Source organism: Fundulus heteroclitus, chromosome 10 (genome assembly GCF_011125445.2).
Source record: "Fundulus heteroclitus isolate FHET01 chromosome 10, MU-UCD_Fhet_4.1, whole genome shotgun sequence".
In the NCBI taxonomy this organism is placed as follows: Eukaryota; Metazoa; Chordata; class Actinopteri; order Cyprinodontiformes; family Fundulidae; genus Fundulus; species Fundulus heteroclitus.
In genome coordinates this window covers 18,216,527-18,235,970 of record NC_046370.1, presented here as the reverse complement: position 1 = coordinate 18,235,970, position 19,444 = coordinate 18,216,527, and the positions used below count along the sequence as shown (strand labels likewise).

Below are 19,444 nucleotides of genomic sequence, written 5' to 3'. Positions count from 1 at the left end.
TTAGGTTGCTCTAAAGAAACCACAGCAAATTTACTCACATATTTCTACTATTCTCTTGCAGTTTATATTGGAGCATTTATACTTCTGGTGCTTGGGTTTTAGTTACCAGTCAGGCATGTTCAGGAGTAATTCATTTGGTCTTAGGCAAGAAGTTGCGTTTCTTGTTTTCGTGAGGTCATTGTCATTTTCTTGGAATTCTTGCGGCGTGTGATCTAAAGCCCTTACCTCACGGTGAGATAAAGTTACAGCTGAGGAAGGGGGGTTATTGTCTCACATAACTGAACAGCAGGTGTCTGTCTGTCTTTATAGTACAAAGATGTTAGAATAGAATAGACTAGAGATATCCTTTATTGTCCCACGGTGGAAAAATTCAGGTGTAACGACAGCAAAGTGAAAGGCAAATGGAAGCATGCAGAGCCACACAAAGGTAATAAGTATAAAAGCAACAAGATGAGAATAAGGGACTATATAGTTAGTCTGGGAGTGAGATGGGTCTGCAATGTTGAGGGCAAACAAGAACAGTGTCAGCACAGTTTCCTGTAGGGTGCCTGTACTGCAGACCAGCCTGTCAGGGACACGGCCCCATGTTCTTACATACTACAGAAAGCTAGTGAGGTAGTCCATTATCCACTGCTTCAGTGGTTGATGGTTCACTCCTGGCACCTCCAGCTTGTCTTTCAGAGGTCCAGGCTGGATGGTATTAAAACACTGGAGAAACCAAAGAACATCATCCTCACAGTGCTTCCAGGCTTCTCTAGTTGGGTCAGAGCTCAGCAGAGGTGGTAAATGATGGCATCACCCAACCTTATGGCCAGGCTTGTAGGGAATAGCGGCAGATCAAGCAGAGACCTCTCCAGGGATGGAAGATGTTTGAGGACCTAGCTCTCAAGGAGATGTGAGATCAGTGCTACCAGCCTTTAACTCATGAGGTCCTTTGTGTTGTCTTAGGCTCTGTTACCACACTAGAGCTTCAGGCTCATGGTGAACATGTTATCCCATGATGCCACACAGTTGATCTGCAGAGCACCTCAGGAGCCTGGAGCTGGTGACATCCGGACCTGCTGCCTTTCGTACCTTCATCTTTCACAGCTCGTTCCTCACCTCAAGTGTTGAAAGGGGCAGTGGGGGATGTGGAGTCCTCTAAAACGGGGGGCGGGGGCTGAGAGTTGTGGTCTGGAGATCTGGGAAGAAAAGTAGGCAGTCATCAAAGATACAAGGGGGTTGCAGCAGGAGAAAATGGGCTGCAGTAGGGGTGAATGTCTGATCAAAACTGTTGAAGAAATGGTTCACATCGTTCAGCCATCCCAGATCCCCTACAGCCGAGTTTTTTTTCCATCCCCAATTTTCCTTCTCTTTTCAAACCACGCTACTCTAAGCTCCACCTTGTGTCCTGATCCAAAGGCTCTCTTCTTCTCCTTAAAGAGAGCCTTTGTTTCACGGTCGATCCAGGGCTTGTTGTTGGAGAAACGCCGTACCTTCATGAATGGCATAGTGTTGTCCACACAGAAGTTGATCTAGTCTGTGATGCTGTCAATGTCCTCCTCATGAGGACCTCAGTCCCTCAGAGCTTCTTCTGTCTCCTCATCTCTTCTATGTATATGCCATAGCTGGTTCTTTGTGTACAAGGGGTTGATACACAGGCTGGAGAAGATCCAGGTTCTGGTCTGAGCGCCCCAAGAGAGGGAGAGGTGATGAGAGGTATGCCTCATTGGTGTTGGCATACAATAAGTTCAGCATTTTATTGTTTCTGGTGTGGCAGGTAACATACTGTGGGGAGAGTGGTGGACAGGAAAGTCGTGGTTAATGCCTCCAGAGCTCAAAAAAGGGGCTGGAGAGGCTTTGTTTGGTGTCTGATGTTAACGCTGCGGCGGACGTAACAGGCTGCTGCTGCAGCACTGGCCGAAGGAGGAACAAACAAAGCTGTCACGATAACGTGTAAACTCTTGCAGTAGCTAGTATGGTCTCATGCTAACAGCTAGCAGCTCAATGTTCTTACTGCATACCATCCCATTAATAGTTGAATCCACAGAGTCGTACCATCTGCCATTCACAAACACAACCAGACCCCCTCCTCTCACCGCTCTCCTCAGTTCTGTCGACTCAGAATAAATGAAAACCATCCATGTTTATGTGTGTCCAGAGTTAACACGGTTAGCCCCGTCTTAGTCAGGGTCATTTAAAATGCTCTGTAGCCTCTGATGCTGGACAAAGGCCCCCAATTCATCCACTTTGCTGTGAAGAGATCTCACATTTCCCGTGTTGGTGAACAGGATGATGGGTCTTTACTTTCTCCTCCAGGTTGCGACGCCTAATGCCCGTGCAGCTCCTTCGTTCCTCCTTTTGAGCATGCAGGGAATATCGGGTCGCTCAGTGGGAGGCAGCACAGCAGAGCTAACCAGAGCTAAAGCTGATCTTTAAACAATGGCAGCGTGGACACTCACGCACTCTCCCAACACAACTGCTGTGAAAAGATAAAATAAAAAAAACAAAGATGTCCACAAAATGGTTAGCTTTGTTATGTGTACAAGCAAAGTAGAAAAAAACACACAGAAACTCAGGGCTGAGTGGGAACTGCTGAAACAGACTGCTGGCTTGTATGGTGCCAGAAGGCCATAATTGTCATAATTTATTGTTCAGCACCGTCGTAAAAAACAATTATACTTTAGGGTATAATTCTCTTGGATGGATATAAGGGAGGGACCATAAGAGGAGCTTTATGTAAATCAAACAAAGTACATGTCAGATAAAGGTAAGAGTCCAACAGAGACGGCTGAAAAGTAAACTTCACAGATTAAATATTAGACAATACAAAATGCTGATAATATACAGCAAGACATACTGTAGGTGGATGTTGTAGTTTATTGGTCCCGTTTTGCTGTAGAGATAATCCTGACCCACCAAGTCGTGGACTCCACTAAACCCTAAATGTTTGTTTTTGGTATCTGGCTCAAAGATTTTATTGGCAGATCCCTTGAGCGCTGTAGGTAGAACTTCCATTAATCTGACTTTAATCCAGGAAATCTAACAGATGTAAAATTATACTGAGATATGGGAAATTTTGTCGACCATTCAAGACCTCAAACTCATTCTTATGTGCTCAAGACCATCCTAAAATATTTTTGGGCACTATGCTGTTAAAGGAGGCCACGGTCATCAGAGGATGCTGTTTCTGTAAAAGGGTGCACATGCTCTGCAACAATACTTAGGCAGGAAGTAAGTGATGAAGACACGTATACGTGAATGTTGGGGACCAAGGTTTCTGAGAAAAACATTTACCAAACCGTTACTCTCCCTCCATCAAGGAACGTATTTTTATATTATCAGAATCACCATGAACCTTTAAAGCAGTTTGAGCTACATTAGCTCTTCTTTTGGATTGAGTCTCCCATGCCAGCCTTCAGACTCTGCTTGCTCTACTGAGAGTTGACTACCAACGTCCCTTTTGCTGGTTCACCACAGTTCTTTTCTTTGACCACTTCTGCTAGATGTTGACGCCTGCAGACCAGAACCACCCAACAAAAGCTGCAGTTTTGGAAATACTCTGACCCAGATATTTACAGTCACAATTGGCCTTTAGAATTGCTCAAATTGTTAAGTTGGTGCATTTTTCATCCTTTAAGGGCAAAATGTTCTCTTATCCCACTCTCTAATGGTCGCCTTGATGAAGAAATATTTTATTACTCACCTAACCTGTCAATGCATATCATGATGATATTCCTGATGGCTATAGGTGAGCATTTTAAATCAAAATGTACAAAGTTTGGCGGAAATTGTTTGTGGTTTTGAATCAAGTCCAGTGGTTTTATCTCTCTTGCCACACTTTGTCTTAACCTGTCCATTATAATAAGCAACACATTTCCACATCCATCTGAACCCTTGATCTGTCATTTTTAAGCCACAGAGCAGATTTACGCCTATATTACTAATCATTAACCTTGCGGTCACTGTCTCGCTTCAACTAACCGTATCCCTGCTGTTAGATGTGGTGAAAAAGCTGAAAATGATTCATGACAGGACTTCACAACTTGATAACAATCCAAAACATTTGGCCAAATCAAGACAGAGCTGCTTCACCAGATAAAAATCAACCTTCTATTATGGTCCATCCATACCTAGGTTTCATTGAAAACCTAGGTGGTGAGGTGAAGAACAGAAAGCATCATAGAAGATCAAGACCCTTTATTAATAGATGAACTTAGTACATCCATTTACTTCTCCTACTATCCTCACACCCTACACCTATTTCTTTTACTTGTAGTTGGACCTCTGTACAATGCAAACACTGAGCTATTAGATAGATGAGCACAGACACAGTGTTAGATCCAACTTGCTGTGTTTTTGAACACTATGCACAGATGATACAAAGATGTCTCTGATGAATGTGGTAGCTCAGTATGTAGGTTTTGGGGGGTGAAAGTTTGAATCATTGTGTTTCTTTGTTTTTCACTTTGTAAAGCTTCTTATTTATTTATTTTCTTTATCACCGTCCTGTCTCACAGAGTAAAAAACATGCTGCTGAAATCCAACTGTGTCCTGGAGGCCTTTGGAAACGCCAAAACCAACCGCAACGACAATTCCAGCCGCTTCGGCAAATACATGGACATCAACTTTGACTTCAAAGGAGATCCCATCGGGGGCCACATCAACAACTACCTGCTGGAGAAGGTAAGGATATCAAAATGATTGAAACAGGATAAGCAGGCCTGTATACAAATACAAAATTTCAGATTTTGTCTCTTTGAGCAGCTTCTTCCACACATTCACGGTTTCCAGTGTGGTTTTTGGTACAGTCGTACAGTATACAGAGATAAAGTACACACAGATGGACTGTATTTACTGTTTGATTTCTTGATGCTGTTGGTTGCACTTGATTTTATTTAAAGGGATCAGTGAATAAGGGCTGAATAAAATGCATGCAACACTTTTTAATACTGTATTTGTGAAAGTTTAGAGCTGTTTAGCATTCTCTTTCCACTTCCCAGTGGTGTCCTACTTTTTGTTGATCCATCCCATAAAATACAGTGATGTTTGTGGTTTTGAATACTCACGGGATCTGAATACATTTGCGAAGATCTGCCACACTTTTCAGGTTTTATGTTGATCTCTGAGCATCACTGATCAAGGTTTTTCTTTTAAATAACATCACTGAGTTCACTTTATGATGTTGTGTCTTTACCAAAATGTGTTTCTAATTCCCCAAACAGTCTAGGGTAATTTTCCAGCAGGAAGGGGAGAGGAGTTTCCACTCATTCTATCAGGTAGGTAGATATGCACACCTGTTTGTATTTGCATGAACTCTGTGTTCCACTGTTGCACACGCTTCCTTGTGCCGTTCTAGAAGTGGGATCCTGCCATGGAGAGGTTAATTCATTGTTAATTATTTTATTTTATTTTTTAGCTCTGCTTCATCACGCACATGTATACATATGTTAACCTGGGTGAAAGACAACACTGGCCAGTGGTTTTACATTATTAGAATCGTTATCAGCTTTAGCACAACTAAGAGAAAAGCACAAGAGGGTCGTAGATTCAGACAAAATCATACGATTAATACAGGAAAAGTCTGTTGTAAATATATCATGTGAATGGAAATTCACTGTATTATTATCAAATTCAAACATAACAGGGCCTCTGTCAGTATGAAAAGCACTAAAATGTGCATCATGAGTAACTGAGAACCCTCCTGTTCCTTTTTTGTTGTAGTATATTGATCTAAAAAAGGAGTCCCCTTTCTTCCAGATCTTGTGAGAATAGTGAGGCAATTTTCACGCATCCATTTTTAGAGACCATTCTGCTTCATGCATTTTATTCCTAATACTAATAGTTTCAGTGTATCCAGTAATAAACAAATGTCCCAATTGAAGCAAAAATTTGCATTTTTTTCCCCCTCACTAGCTGCTGAAAGGAGCTCCAGATTCCCTCTTACGCTCTCTTCACATTCAAAAAGACCCAACAGCCTACAACTACGTCAAAGTCGGAGGCCACATTAAGGTAACTGATACTTTGTTTATTTACATATGCAGTCTCTGCCGGTTATCACACATGAACGCATTTGTACCCTTCATTTTGACTTTTATGGCCTGCAGAACATGAAAAGTAAAAGTCAGAGTAACAAGTTGTTGTTTTTTAAGTACATAAACCTCAAATTTTAGTTTTAGGAATATTTTTTTTTATCTGTAAGTCAGAGTTGTTACACAATGAGCCTGACCCATTTGAGGACCTCTCCATATTCCTTGCGTCTCTGCTGCGTGTCTCAGTTATTGAATAAGCGTAAGGATTTGTAAGAACAGCAGGGGAACAAAACACTTGACAGCAACCAATTAGCTGACGTCATGCAGCACGGCACAACCGAACAGCTGAGGTGTTGCTTTCCACCCTGTATCTAAGCAACTTGGGTTTTAATAGCAAGGGATCGTAGTTCAACACAAGTCTGTAATTTAATTAACAGATGAAAAAGAAATCCAGCCTGCAAAAACGAAAACAGCAAAGCATCAAATTCAGGTGGAAAACTTTGCAGATATTTGCTTCACTGCCCAGGTTCTTGGAAATAAATGTTGAAAATGTACACTGTTTTTTGTTGTTTTTGCTTTACATAATTACATCATTATGTTATTATTATTAAAGCTTGTTTTTGTGTCTTTGCAGTCTGGCATCAATGATGGTGCTGATTTCAAAGCGGTAGCCGATGCCATGAAAGTAATCGGCTTCACGGGGGATGAGATTCAGACCGTTTACAAGATCCTGGCCACCATCCTGCATCTGGTAATACACAGAAAAACCTCGTTCCTGACTTTTTGTCTCGGTCAGGGCAATTTTTGCCTTTGCTATTCTAGATGCATAAGTTTACTTTTTCAAACAGTAACTGTACACCTCTGTATATTGGGTGGGGAAAAAAGCTACTTATATCGAAATTCGCAGTAAAAAGCAAAACCATACTGGAAAACACAGATTTCATTTCAGTCCCATAAAGCATCCTCCTTAAAGGCAGATTGTTTTGCTTTCTTTTTTTTTTTTTTAAATGTCAGACTTTGGCATTATAAGAATAAAGGACTTATCTTATTTATCTTACCTACCACATTATGAAAATAGGTACCAACAAAACAATGTGCCCTTTATTTTAGTGTAGCCGTATAAAGAATTCTGAGAAAAAGAAACGTCTGATCTTTGGTACAGTATCTATGAAATAAGAATAAAATTGTTTTGGAGCTCAAAAGCAAATCATTTATGGACCAGAAATGGGAGAGTTGTGGGTCCTGACAATGGAGGAGCCTGAAAAAGGAACCTGCAACCACTTCTCAACTAAGCCTTATAGTCGGCACCTAGCTTATCACTTAATCTAGTGTAGATAAATAGTGTTGCCAGAAGCTTGTCAATGCTGAGATAAAATATTGTTTTAGTTTCATACTTCTCTCATGAGCATCAGATGTTTTGCCATGTTTTCACCTCATTTTTAGAAGTCCTTGCTTAAAGAAAATCATTGAAGCCATGTCCTCTGCTCTGTCCGCAGGGAAACCTGACATTCGGAGTGGACGGCGATGTTACCCTGATAGAGAACACCAAGCTCGTCTCTGTGTTCAGGGACCTTCTTTCCACCAAGGAGGAAAACGTGGAGAAGGCCCTGCTGTATCGCACAGTGGCCACAGGTCGAGATGTCATTGAAAAGCAGCACACAACCCAGGAGGCCAGTTATGGGCGAGACGCTCTAGCAAAGGTTATTTCTGGGCACCAGTTACGGCGACCCTTTTTGTGTTTTTTTTTTTCTCTTTTTTTTTTTCTCTACCGGCACTAAAGAGATTAAGACAACAGAGGTCCACATGTGCCTGCGGGATTGTGACATTTCGCTTCTTGCCTGGCGCTCCTTATAATTCTTCTTATCGTGGTTCACAGTAACATGAGTCACAGTGTTTTGACACCAGACAGAGGCTGAAAATCGTGGAGGATGCAGTAGGCAGCTGCAAGACCCGCTCCAAAACAAAAGACTGACTCACTGATATTTTCGACATTTTGCATCAGGGTTACTCAGCTGTTGCTGCTAAGTGTTTGTGCCCCCTAGTGATGCTTTTTTTTTTTTCTGCGCACAAACGAGCACAGAATCATTTCCCCACACACTTAACATTCAACCTTTCCGTCTTCCTCAGGCAATGTATGAGCGTTTGTTCTGCTGGATTGTCGGGCGCATCAATGACATTATTGAGGTGAAAAACTACGACGCCAGAGTCCACGGGAAGAACACGGTCATCGGAGTGTTGGACATCTATGGCTTTGAGATTTTTCAAAACAACAGGTGAAGATTAATGAAGAGAGAAACTTGAGAAAAAATATTTTAGTTTGCATTCATACCAATGTGTCAGTATTTCACAATTATTTTCATGTTTTCTGTTTTTTATATGATTTGCAGCTTTGAGCAGTTTTGCATCAACTACTGTAATGAAAAGCTGCAACAACTCTTCATTCAGCTGGTCCTGAGGCAAGAACAGGAGGAGTATCAGAGAGAAGGCATCCCCTGGAAACATGTATGTTTTCTTTTTTTTTTTTTTTTTAGATTAAACTCTTAAATTTATTTGTGTAAAACTAAACTTGCATCCTGAAGGCAATTGGCAGTTGTATGTAGTCTACACCACTGTATGGCAAACATTTTACAAATTTTCAAAACACCACCATGCTGTCTAGAGATTTTAGAACTGCTTTACAACAGCTGTTGGACATTTTTCTTTGGGGTTTGTAACGAAAGAAACAAACAAATCAAACTGGCAAACGTGAGAAGGAAAGCCCCAGAAGTCGACCCTTCTAGATGGAAAAAATGTGGCTTCTCAACAAACCCAGGTTCTGAATCCAATACTGCTTCTGTGCCCTTAAAACACTGTAATACCTGCATTAATACAATGTTTCCTTTGTGCTTCTAGTAGTTCATATCTAGTTCAGTAAAATACACTCTTTATTTGGGAACTCGTTCCTTAATTAATAATCTAATTAGATTGTATTACATTGTATTACTAGCAGTAATAAAGTTAGTCATTGAGTGCAACAGGTAGCAAAAGTTACAGATTTTCCAACTTGTGAACTAGATCAGGATTAAGTTGGGTTTAATGTTATTTTCCCATCCAACTCTAGACTTCTGAGGCAAATGGAAAGCATTTCCAATGAGTGCCAGTAAAGTTTTAGTAAAGGCAGCCCATGTAGCAACACCAGGACCAGTACCATGACGGATTATGTACAGGATTCTAGACGGTTTATCTCTTATTCCTCTATAAATCACTTTTCATCACAGAACAACAAAAACTTGCATTGAGTTCATTTCTTTGCTTTGTTTTAAAGTGTTTTATTGGTCACAATTAGAGATGCGCTGATCAGGGCTCTTCAGGCAGAAATTGATTTCCGAAATTTCTGTGTTCTGACCCACTAGTTCCAATTTTGAAATCAGATTTTTACTATTATACATGTTAACAGATATGAGAACAAATGTCCTCATTCCTCAGACAGAGGTACCAGTCTTGAATCCAATAGGAGAAAAATGTGTGCATTAAAGCGTATGTCTCTAACCATTATCTAATTGATGCAAACTCAAAACTACACAATGCATCAAAATAGATGCTTTTGGTTTAAGCTTTTATATCAGAATCAGCTTTAGTCTGCAAGTTTGTGACACAAACAAGGAATTTAACTTTGGTTCCAAATTTGCTTTCAATGAAAACATTTAGAACAGAAATAAATAAAAAGGGAAGTAAAAAATATTTTTGTAATATGTGTATATAGTGTTTTTACAAAACGGTAAGGCAAGGTTTAATTAGTGCGAATAAACATGGTGTCGATCTGGGTGCTCTGTAAAGTGTTCATCAGATGGACAGCCTGAGGGAAGGAGCTGTCTGTGTGGCGGCTGCTTTTGGCAAACAGCGCTCTGTAGCGCCGACCCAGTGACCCAATATGTACAGGGTTTTATATAGGTGGGAGTTTTTGGTGCAATTGAAAAAAACATTTATATGTTTTGGCATTTGACTTAATGATCAGATAAAAAGTATCCCTTTTCCATTTGTAGCCAATTGAATGGAATATGTTGTTTATATATGCTATATGTTCCAAAACGCATATCTGCTAGCAAATTATTATTATTATTTTTACTGGCTTTCAGTGTATTTCATGCAAGTCTTTCAACCTGAAGTCAGTTCAATCCTCTGTCTCCTGTTTTTTTTTTTTTTTGTTCAGATTGATTACTTCAACAACCAGATTATTGTTGACTTGGTGGAGCAGCAGCATAAAGGGATCTTCTCTGTTCTGGATGAAGCCTGCATGAATGTGGGCAAAGTCACGGATGAGGTCTTCCTGCAGGGACTCAACGTCAAGCTGGCAAAGCACGCTCACTTCACAAGCCGCAAGGTAGGAAAAAGGAACTGTAGATGGGGATAGTTTTTATTTTATTTAATGATATGTGACTCTTTACAGCATAGTTTGAGTTTTGAAGTTGGCTAATGGAAAATCTGCTTTTCCTTCTTGTGGTTTGTTTCAACTTGATTTCTTTAATTTACTTTCTCTTACAGTTATGTGCTATACTGCAATGGCTAATCTTGTCTGAATGTATTAAATATCCATATCAAGGACAACATACAGCCACATTCTGACCCCTCATCCTGAAGCAGATTATCAGCTTTGGTAAATAGGTGATGTAGCCGTAGCAACCCGAGAGCAGCAGAGGGCAGGTTTCCCTATGCATTAAGTAGCTCTTAGCGCTGAAAGTGGAGACTGAATATGATCTTATTAGTTTCAATAATCAGGAAGATTCATAGTCTAATTCTCTCTAATGGTCTGTTCAGACTCATCAACAGAGGGTAAGCCAATTAAATGCATTGTCATCTATATTCTGGGAACAGATGGCTTATTTGAAAAGCCTAATTGTCTCTAATCCAAGTTGTTTGGTTTTATATATATATATATATATATATATATATATATATAAAGGACATATTTTAAAAGATTTCAAGCAAGCTATAGCTGTGGATTTGACTGAGGGTCTGCTGCAATCTACTGTCTGAACACCAGGGGGCAACAACCATCAAAGGATTTGTTTATGGGAGTCTGACTCAACACTTTGCACAACTGATGTCACTGCCAGCCTATAGGAGAGTGTGCAAGAGACAGATCTACAGATTTATGAGGAGAGCCATACAGAGAGGCTACAGCTGAGAGGACAGGGGAATTAAGGGTATGCTGATGCAGTTTTGACAGAATAAGTATGTGAGGGGAGCTTTGAACTGAAATATATAAATCAACAGGCTACAAAGTGAGGCTGTGTCAAAAACAGTTCAAAGTCTTTCTGTTCCCATGTGAGGCAAAAAAAAAAAAAACATCCAGCAGGCATTGATTCCTGCAGAAACTGGTACCCACCATAGTTCAGAGTAAAAAATACTGGCTGGCGACAGGGGAGCTGTGAATGCAGAAGGGCTGAGGTAAAGATTGTACTGCAGGGTGCATTGATCCGTGGAACTTCCTTTCCTCCTTTCATCCATGAGTCGATATGCTCCTCACTATCATTCTCCGTCTGCTGCTCTCTGACCTCCTCCTCCTGCAGGACTTTCAAAGACATGATGGGTTTCAGTATAGGCTCATCCTGCTCTTACTTCCTGGAACTAATATCTGCTCGAGTCGATATTGTCTGGAAATCTTTTTGTTTTGTTTTTCTGCTTGTTAAGTAGATTGCATTGTTCACTGAGTTAGTGGATCTCCACAGAACCTCTTAATGACCTAATGTTGAGTCTTAACACTAATGGGTTTTTTGCTTGATATTAATGTAAGAGTATATTTTTAAAACCAAAAGTAATCCTAGTTTTGAAAGAAATCTTTTTTTTTTTAATTTCATTTAAGGGCAGAAAACTTACTAATATCAGTCTGCCCTGTAAAAAGTGATCTACCCCCTAAACGTAACGACTGATTGTCCCCCAAGTGTTTTTAATAGCTGATAACTTGAGGATTTTCTGCTAGAGAACAGGATTCATGGATCCATCTATTATAGCAAGTGCTTCTAGTTCTGAAGCAGCAAAACCGCCATAAAATTTCACCCTAGCTCCACCATGTTTGACTGCTAGTTTAGCTCTTGGAGTTTGGTTGGCTGCCATTCCTGGTAAGGCTTATCACAGTTATTATTATTTTTTTTTCAATTTGTGGACACTGGCTCTCACTCTTTTATAGCCTGAAGTCGAATACTTTGTTTCATCTGTTGTTAAGATTGGCAGTTGACGTGTTGCTTTTTGAGATTTTCTAGCCTACTTCATATTATCTGACAGGTTCTGTTTAATTGATTTAATAGTTTTTACAGTTTTTACATGTCCAGGCTGGTGTGGATAGTTTTTTTTTCCCTTCTAGCCTTTTTGTTGCACTTTATTGTGACAGACGGTGCCACCTACTGGTTGCATTGAGGATTTTCTCCTTACAACCCATTAAGCAATGTAAAACAGAGTTTTCATCAGAATTATTTTTATTTCACTGTTTCCTCGTGTTTAGTTTCTGGACGTTTAACACACCAGGAAAAAACAGGTGAAGGTTTTTGAATATCTTCACATTTAAAGCTTTCAATTTAGCAAAAAAAAAAAAAAAAATCCACTAAACCCAATTAGACAACTACCTTGTAAATTTAAGGTCGAATCCAGATTTATGTATAGATTTGAAATGATTTTAACTTGGAGGGAATAAAAAGAAAAGATACGCTAATGCTGTTGTATTATGAGCTAAACTCATTAATCTCTAAGGCCATGTTTAGGATTCATCGTAGTTCTTGGAAAATATTTGAAAGTCCCAAATCTTTGAGGATAGGAATTGTACACAGCCTCTCCAGACTGTATATGACCCGCCCCAGTTCTCCAGCCTCCACAGACGCCATCTTTACCCTTGCAGATGGACTAAAGCAGATGTGAAGGTTGAAGAAGGAAAGGAAGTGTGAGAAAGAAAGAGTTGGTGTTGTGGGAGAACCTGAGAATTAAACGTGTGGTGAGATAATCACCCCAAGAGGCAGCAAAAAAGAAAGGCGTTGAGGCGTGCGGAAAGGCTGTATGATAATCACAGTTATATCTACAGTTAATGATGTTTGACATAGACTTTCAGCAACATCATAAAGGTTCGCACTTTTCTTTTTCCAGCCCATAAACTCCATTACAAACTTGTATTTCAGCAATAGCAGGAGGCTTTTCCTCTTTTTAGTTTAAATGGAAGTTCCTTTGATGAACCAGAGAAAGTGGAGTACACCGAGAGATCGGTGTACAATACCTTCACAAATACTCATTCCTTCTTTCACAAACACAATTTTCTATGTGTTTTATTGAGATTTTTTTAACAGACAAACACCAAGTGGTTCAATATGGGGAAATGAACAAAGGCTAAACTAGCATTTTGTAGAAAACTAAGATGAAATGTCGAAACATAGAACTGAGAAAATGCTATTGTAGAAAAATAAAACTTGACAAACAAATATATAAAAATAAAAGTATGGATAAGAAAAACCCCTTTTAATGTGAATTTACTGTCTTTTCTTTAAATGCTCAACATTTTCAGTAATTGCTTGTTGCTGCAAACGCTGCACACGGCGGAGGGAGTCTGCAGGGAAGAGGGGGAGTCGTAGGCTGCGGCCTGTGCAGACACTCATCTAACAGGATCTGTGCAACATGTTTGCTGTTATTTTCTCACCCTCCTTCCTGTCCCGAATGATGCTACGCTGGCCGCAGTCTGACGCACAGACAGTTACTCACAAGATGCAGCATGTGGTCAGTAAATACACAGTGTAGCCGCACACAAGGCACGCTCAGATCGGATATTCCTACATACGGGGAAGGGGATGTTGAGGGTGTTATGATGCTTTAACTTCCAGCTCTTAGCAATATTTCTGCTGTTTGCAGTAGCTTCTGAATTTAACCAAATTAGGAGTTTTAACTGTGTTGAGCAGCTGATGTTATATTGCTAACTTGTTTAACTGATTTAAAAAGCTTTTCAGTTTTCTGGGTCATTATGACAGCTCATCTGAGTAGTCTCTATAACACACTGTAGCCATAGAGCTAATTTTTTCTTCACAAAACATCCATATGTTAAGGGATTCTCTGGAGCTCAGTTTTTCTAGCCTGCATGTAAAATGCTATGTGTGGAGAAAAACATCCCTAAACATTCCCACTATGATGCACAGTGGTGTCAGTATCATGCTTTGGGCAATTATAAGCAGGGACGTGGGAGCCGATCAGAGATGATGGGGAAGATGAATGGAGCCAAATACCAGCGACACCAGAAGAAAACCTGTTAGAAGCTACAAAAGACTTGAAACTGGAGCACAGGTTCACCTTCTAGCAGGAAAACAACTCTAAAGGGCATAAAGCAAGTGCGTTCTTCTAAATGTGCGTTCACATTGAACGCGAATGGTGCTACATTGTTGCAATTGCAAAGCGGGCAACAAGCCAGAAATACAGCAGTACAATGGCGTTATCTAGTGATGCCACTCCAGTCTGCTCGCTCACTCTTCTCCAGGCTTGGTCCTTTCTGGACGTTTCTCGGTAGTAATAATTGGTTGAGTCATACAACTCAGGTCGACCGCAGACCGCTATTATCAGCTTTTCTTCCACGTTGAATGAAAACTGCTTTGTCTCCGCTGCAGTCCTTCACCTACATCACAGCCACACAGTTCCTGATTGGTGGTTGCGATGCAACAAGACACAAAAGTTCAGATTTTTCAACTCCAGCAACTGTCGCCTCGGGTCCATCGCAGGTGTCTTGTCGCCCTGGGCTTCGCTTTAATCACCAAAATTGCACGTTTAGCGTCGCTAGACTTGCCTCTGCGGCGTTGCTTGGCGTCGCATTGTGTCACGTCGCCCCCATGTGTCCATGTAAATCTGTCGCTCGGCCTGCCACATTCGATCTGAATGCACCTTAAGACTGCTCAACATATTTTGAATATGCCATCATCACAATATAAGCGTGCGCAATATTCATATCTGGAAGGATTGCTTGGAGTAGAACAATCAGCTTCTGAAAACCTCCGGAAAAATCGCCGACTCTGCCTTTTAAGAAGCCTTTCTGTGATCAACGACTAAATGTTTATCATAACACCACAGACTACATCCCGTGTGTTTGGAAGAGAGATCAGTCAGTGTTACACACCTCTGCAGTGAAACATGATTTTACTAATATTTGAAAACAGAGAAAAGATATTTACGGAGGTCTTCACCTTCTTATATTAATTAGCAGGGTGGTATTCCTAACTGAACATCAGTCTCTGTGCGTATTTCCTCTGTATGTACAGTAAAACCTATGAGAACAATAAAACTGTGAGATTTTCAAAAGATTGCCATCCTTTTCTCATCTAGCTTCTTTCATGACTGAAAACGCAAAATCAATACGAAGCCACTTAGCTGCAATGGATTTACCTCCCCGTGTTATCTGCTGATAATTTCTTTTAACTTCTATGCAATACATGCATAAGAATGAAAAAAAAAATTAAAGCATACAGGTCTCTTCAAATTTGTTGCTGTAGCAAATAAATGTGTCCACTCTGAAGAGTGTTTTAGCACCTGTGATGCATTCACCAATGTAGATCAGTTTTCAGTTCTTGACAGACCAATCAGGCCCGATGAAGCACGGAATGATCTCATTATGGTCCGAAGCTGATTTCTCAGTCCATCTCGTATTTACTTTGGTGCTTTTAGCTGCTCACCATTTCACAGCCACTCGTAGATCTAGAGTTTAACTGTTTTGTTGCTTGACTCATTAATAACTACAACTCTCACTCTTTTACTTTTTTTGGAAATACAACTCTCACTCTTTTAACTAAAGCATTGACGTATTTTCTCATTACTCCTCTTTGGTCTTCCCATATTGTTAATCCACAACAGCTTTATTTCCTGAGCCTTAACTATCTCCTCCATGTTTCTTTATGTTTTCTTTCATTGGGTTTATTGTCAGCTCTCTTGATTGTGTCATTTACATGGATCCCAGCACGTGTCCCATACAGGTGCAGCATACTAACAAGATGTTTATGTAGTTCCTCCACCAGCTGCCACATGTATGAATTCATGTGGGGAGGAGGGGGATGTGCAGGGAGGTAGAGCTTTCATGCTGCGTGTGTTCATGGTGCTAATTATCTAAACGAAAGTGGTCATTAACACCAAGGAGGTACAAGGTCAGCGAATACAGAAAGGACATGCGGAGGAGTCTAAGTCATGCATGTAAGGGAGCGGATGGTATATCCAGCAGGGAAACCCTGTGACTTTTCAACGAGCTGAGCTGGGGTTGTCCTCATCCCTGGGTTTAGAGTCAGGGAGTGACTTGATAGGTGGTGGCTTAATGCCCTGACAGCTACTGCAGAGATTCAGAGATGATCAGATGCTGCTCATCAGGTGGTCTGGCTTGTTAGCTGGTAGATCTCTCTTTATTCCTGGGGACAGGGATTATCAGGGCACAGGTGGCTAAAAGGATTGCTGGAAAAGTAAACGTAATGGGAGATGCATATGAGCATAAAGCACGACACAAGCGGGAGAGATGAAGATCAATGTGGAGGTCTGGCTCATTGGCAGGACGTCAATAAAGTCTGTGCTGTAGTAAAAGATCCACCAGTAGTACACCGAGCTTCACACTGGTTGTGCCATTAGACCTTTCTGATTATTTGTCTTTGATTAACACAGTGTATCACTGAGGTTATTCATCTCATAGAAATAAAGTAGTTTTTCATAGATGGACCTATAATGGCTGCACAGTGGCGCAGTGGGTAGCGCTGTTGCCTTGCAGCAAGAAGGTCCTGGGTTCGAGTACACCCCTGGGTCTTTCTGCATGGAGTTTGCATGTTCTCCCTGTGCATGCGTGGGTTCTCTCCGGGTACTCCGGCTTCCTCCCACAGACCAAAAACATGACTGTTAGGTTAATTGGCTTCTCCAAATTGTCCTTAGGTGTGAGTGTGTGTGTGAATGGTTGTTTGTCTCTGTGTTGCCCTGCGACAGACTGGCGACCTGTCCAGGGTGTACCCCGCCTCTCGCCCAGTGAACGCTGGAGATAGGCACCAGCACCCCCCGCGACCCCATGAGGGATAAAGCGGTTGGGAAAATGGATGGATGGATGGATGGACCTATAAATGTTTTCCATTTTCAAATAAGACCATAGAGGAGAACTAAAGCTTGTCCCTTTCAGAATCACTGTGGGATTGGATATGCAAGTATATCTGCACCCCATTGGTTGATCTGGATTACTGACACCTCTGTTGATCAGTCAGAAGAATGTTATGGCCATAATTGTCTAAAAGCAACCCATGTCTGAACCCAAAAGAAAAAAATATATTTAGCTGACATTGTATTAGTTTAGAATCAAGAATTAGTTTGTTACTAACCGGCCATTTAGATGAAATGAAACTTAAAATCACCCCTTTGGTATTTAGTAACAGAAAAGACAAGCTAACACTAGCTAGACGTGTTCTCCTTCATGGAAGGATGTACCTTGGACTCAGTTCAACGAATAATGGAAAGCAGGTTTCTTAACAATATCAACAAGGAGCCGTCCATTGTGTTTCACTTACCTGAGAGACGGTTGGGGAGGGGTAAAAGGTCCAAGAGGGACACCCAGACATTTTTCTCCTGTTGGTTTCTGTTTCTCTGCTAATTTTGCATCATATTCTCTGGTGATGAACTGAGACTGCAGGATAGTTCGATCTAGTTTCTAGTCAACTTTTGTTAAAAAAAAAAAAAGATATTTAACCTTTAAACTTGGCACTGCTCCTTTCAGTCTTCTCATACTGTTAACCATGGCAATGGACTCCTTTGATGCAAAAGATGTTAAACTGCAGGGGTGATGTGGAGGAACCAAAATATAACAGTGTTTTTGAGCTTTTTCCTTGGTTTTTCATTCAACTATTAAAAAACAAACAGGCACACAGGTTGTTGTAGTAAAGTTTAGGGCCTTTTTATGCTTGAAGCAAATTGATCCTAAACCCCTGGAACCTGAAATCAGTTGACATCAAACATTCGGAAACTTTGACCCAGAGTATAATTTTTTATGAAATTTGAGCCAGGAAAAATCTAAAATTCTAAAACTAAAAAGGTGAAGTAACAATGAAAAACACAAATGCACACTCAGACAGTGGTCCTGGCACTTGAAGGAGTCCATATCACAGGAGAGGTGCTAATGATAAAGATGCCAAAGTGTGTGTGTGTGTGTGTGTGTGTGTGTGTGTGTGTGTGTGTGTGTGTGTGTGTGTGTGTGTGTGTGTGTGTGTGTGTGTGTGTTGGAGTGTGACTGATTGTTTTGGATGAGGGGCTGTGTGGCTTCCAGCAGATACAGTCTGTCTGTCTGGGAGGGCATCTGCTTCTCTTCTCCATTCGTCCTTTTTTTCTCCTTGATTAGCTTTTGAGTGAGAAAACAAACTATAAACAACTGTCGGGTTAATCAGGAAAAAAATACAAACAATACATTTTGGGTCTTCCCTTTAAGTAAGAAGTCTTATTACATCCTTAAGGCTTTGGAATTGTACTTGGCTTTTCCTTTTTTAAGAGTAAAACTGTCAGCTAATATTAATCTTGATTAAACTCCTTTACCTGACCATTTTCAGAAGTGTGTGCTTGGTTAGCCACTAAACTCCGATCTATGGCTCATTCTGCATAAAAGGCTCCTACACTGAAGGGATGAACCACAGTTGAGTCCAAAAAACTCGAAATGAAAAACATTTTTCATACATGGACTAGACTTAAAGCAGCCATCCGTTCTTTATTTAGGTGTTCATTCATCTGCATCAATCTCAGTCCTACCATCCCACTATTATGTACATATTCCATCTATCTGTTCATCTTTCCTTCCTTATTTATTTACTCTCACTCCTGACCATCCATCCATCCATCCATCCATCCATCCATCCATCCATCCATCCATCCATCCATCCATCCATCCATCCATCCATCCATCCATCCATCCATCCATCCATCCATCCGATAACCTGGTTCCTTCTAAAATAAGATAAGAAGAAATGTCTTTATTGTCCCACAATAAAAATTATGGAATTTAGACCAGAAAAAATTATAAACACCAGCATCCTAGTTTATGTGGATCCATTTGGAACAAAAACAAAACCATTAGCTCTTGCAGATAAAAGTGAATTCAGTGAAGGCGAGGGTACACTGACACAAGCCAATTCCCTCACAACAGGCTGTACCTTGTTCTGATGGTGCCAGACTCTTGCGATTATAACCGCGCTCTCTAATTACTTTCTCTCTCATTTACAAACCCAGGCAGGCCTATGTTTCTTTTGTTTCCTCATCAAACTCTTGTTGACAGTAACTGGAATCAGCTTTGGTGTCCCAGCAGATTTCTTACTTGCCAGTGGTGTAAATAATCTCTTGATTTCCACTAGGAGCTTTACTAAGATCCAACAACGATTTACTTTCAGCCCATTTGTGGGTTTGACTTGGGGTTTTGGACTTGATTCATTCAGCTGCCAAAAATAAATCTG

At 40.6% G+C, this 19,444-nt stretch overlaps 1 protein-coding gene across 1 annotated transcript in view; it reads left to right on the top strand.

Annotated features, from left to right (window-relative positions):
- myo1d (myosin 1D) overlaps window positions 1-19,444 on the top strand; it is a 119,506-nt gene that overhangs the window by 28,232 nt on the left and 71,830 nt on the right. The window contains exons 4-11 of the mRNA XM_036142166.1: window positions 4,500-4,665; window positions 5,205-5,258; window positions 5,896-5,991; window positions 6,646-6,762; window positions 7,508-7,711; window positions 8,139-8,284; window positions 8,399-8,513; window positions 10,201-10,371. Coding sequence (XP_035998059.1) covers window positions 4,500-4,665; window positions 5,205-5,258; window positions 5,896-5,991; window positions 6,646-6,762; window positions 7,508-7,711; window positions 8,139-8,284; window positions 8,399-8,513; window positions 10,201-10,371 — 1,069 coding nt within the window. The remainder of the gene's footprint in view (window positions 1-4,499; window positions 4,666-5,204; window positions 5,259-5,895; window positions 5,992-6,645; window positions 6,763-7,507; window positions 7,712-8,138; window positions 8,285-8,398; window positions 8,514-10,200; window positions 10,372-19,444) is intronic.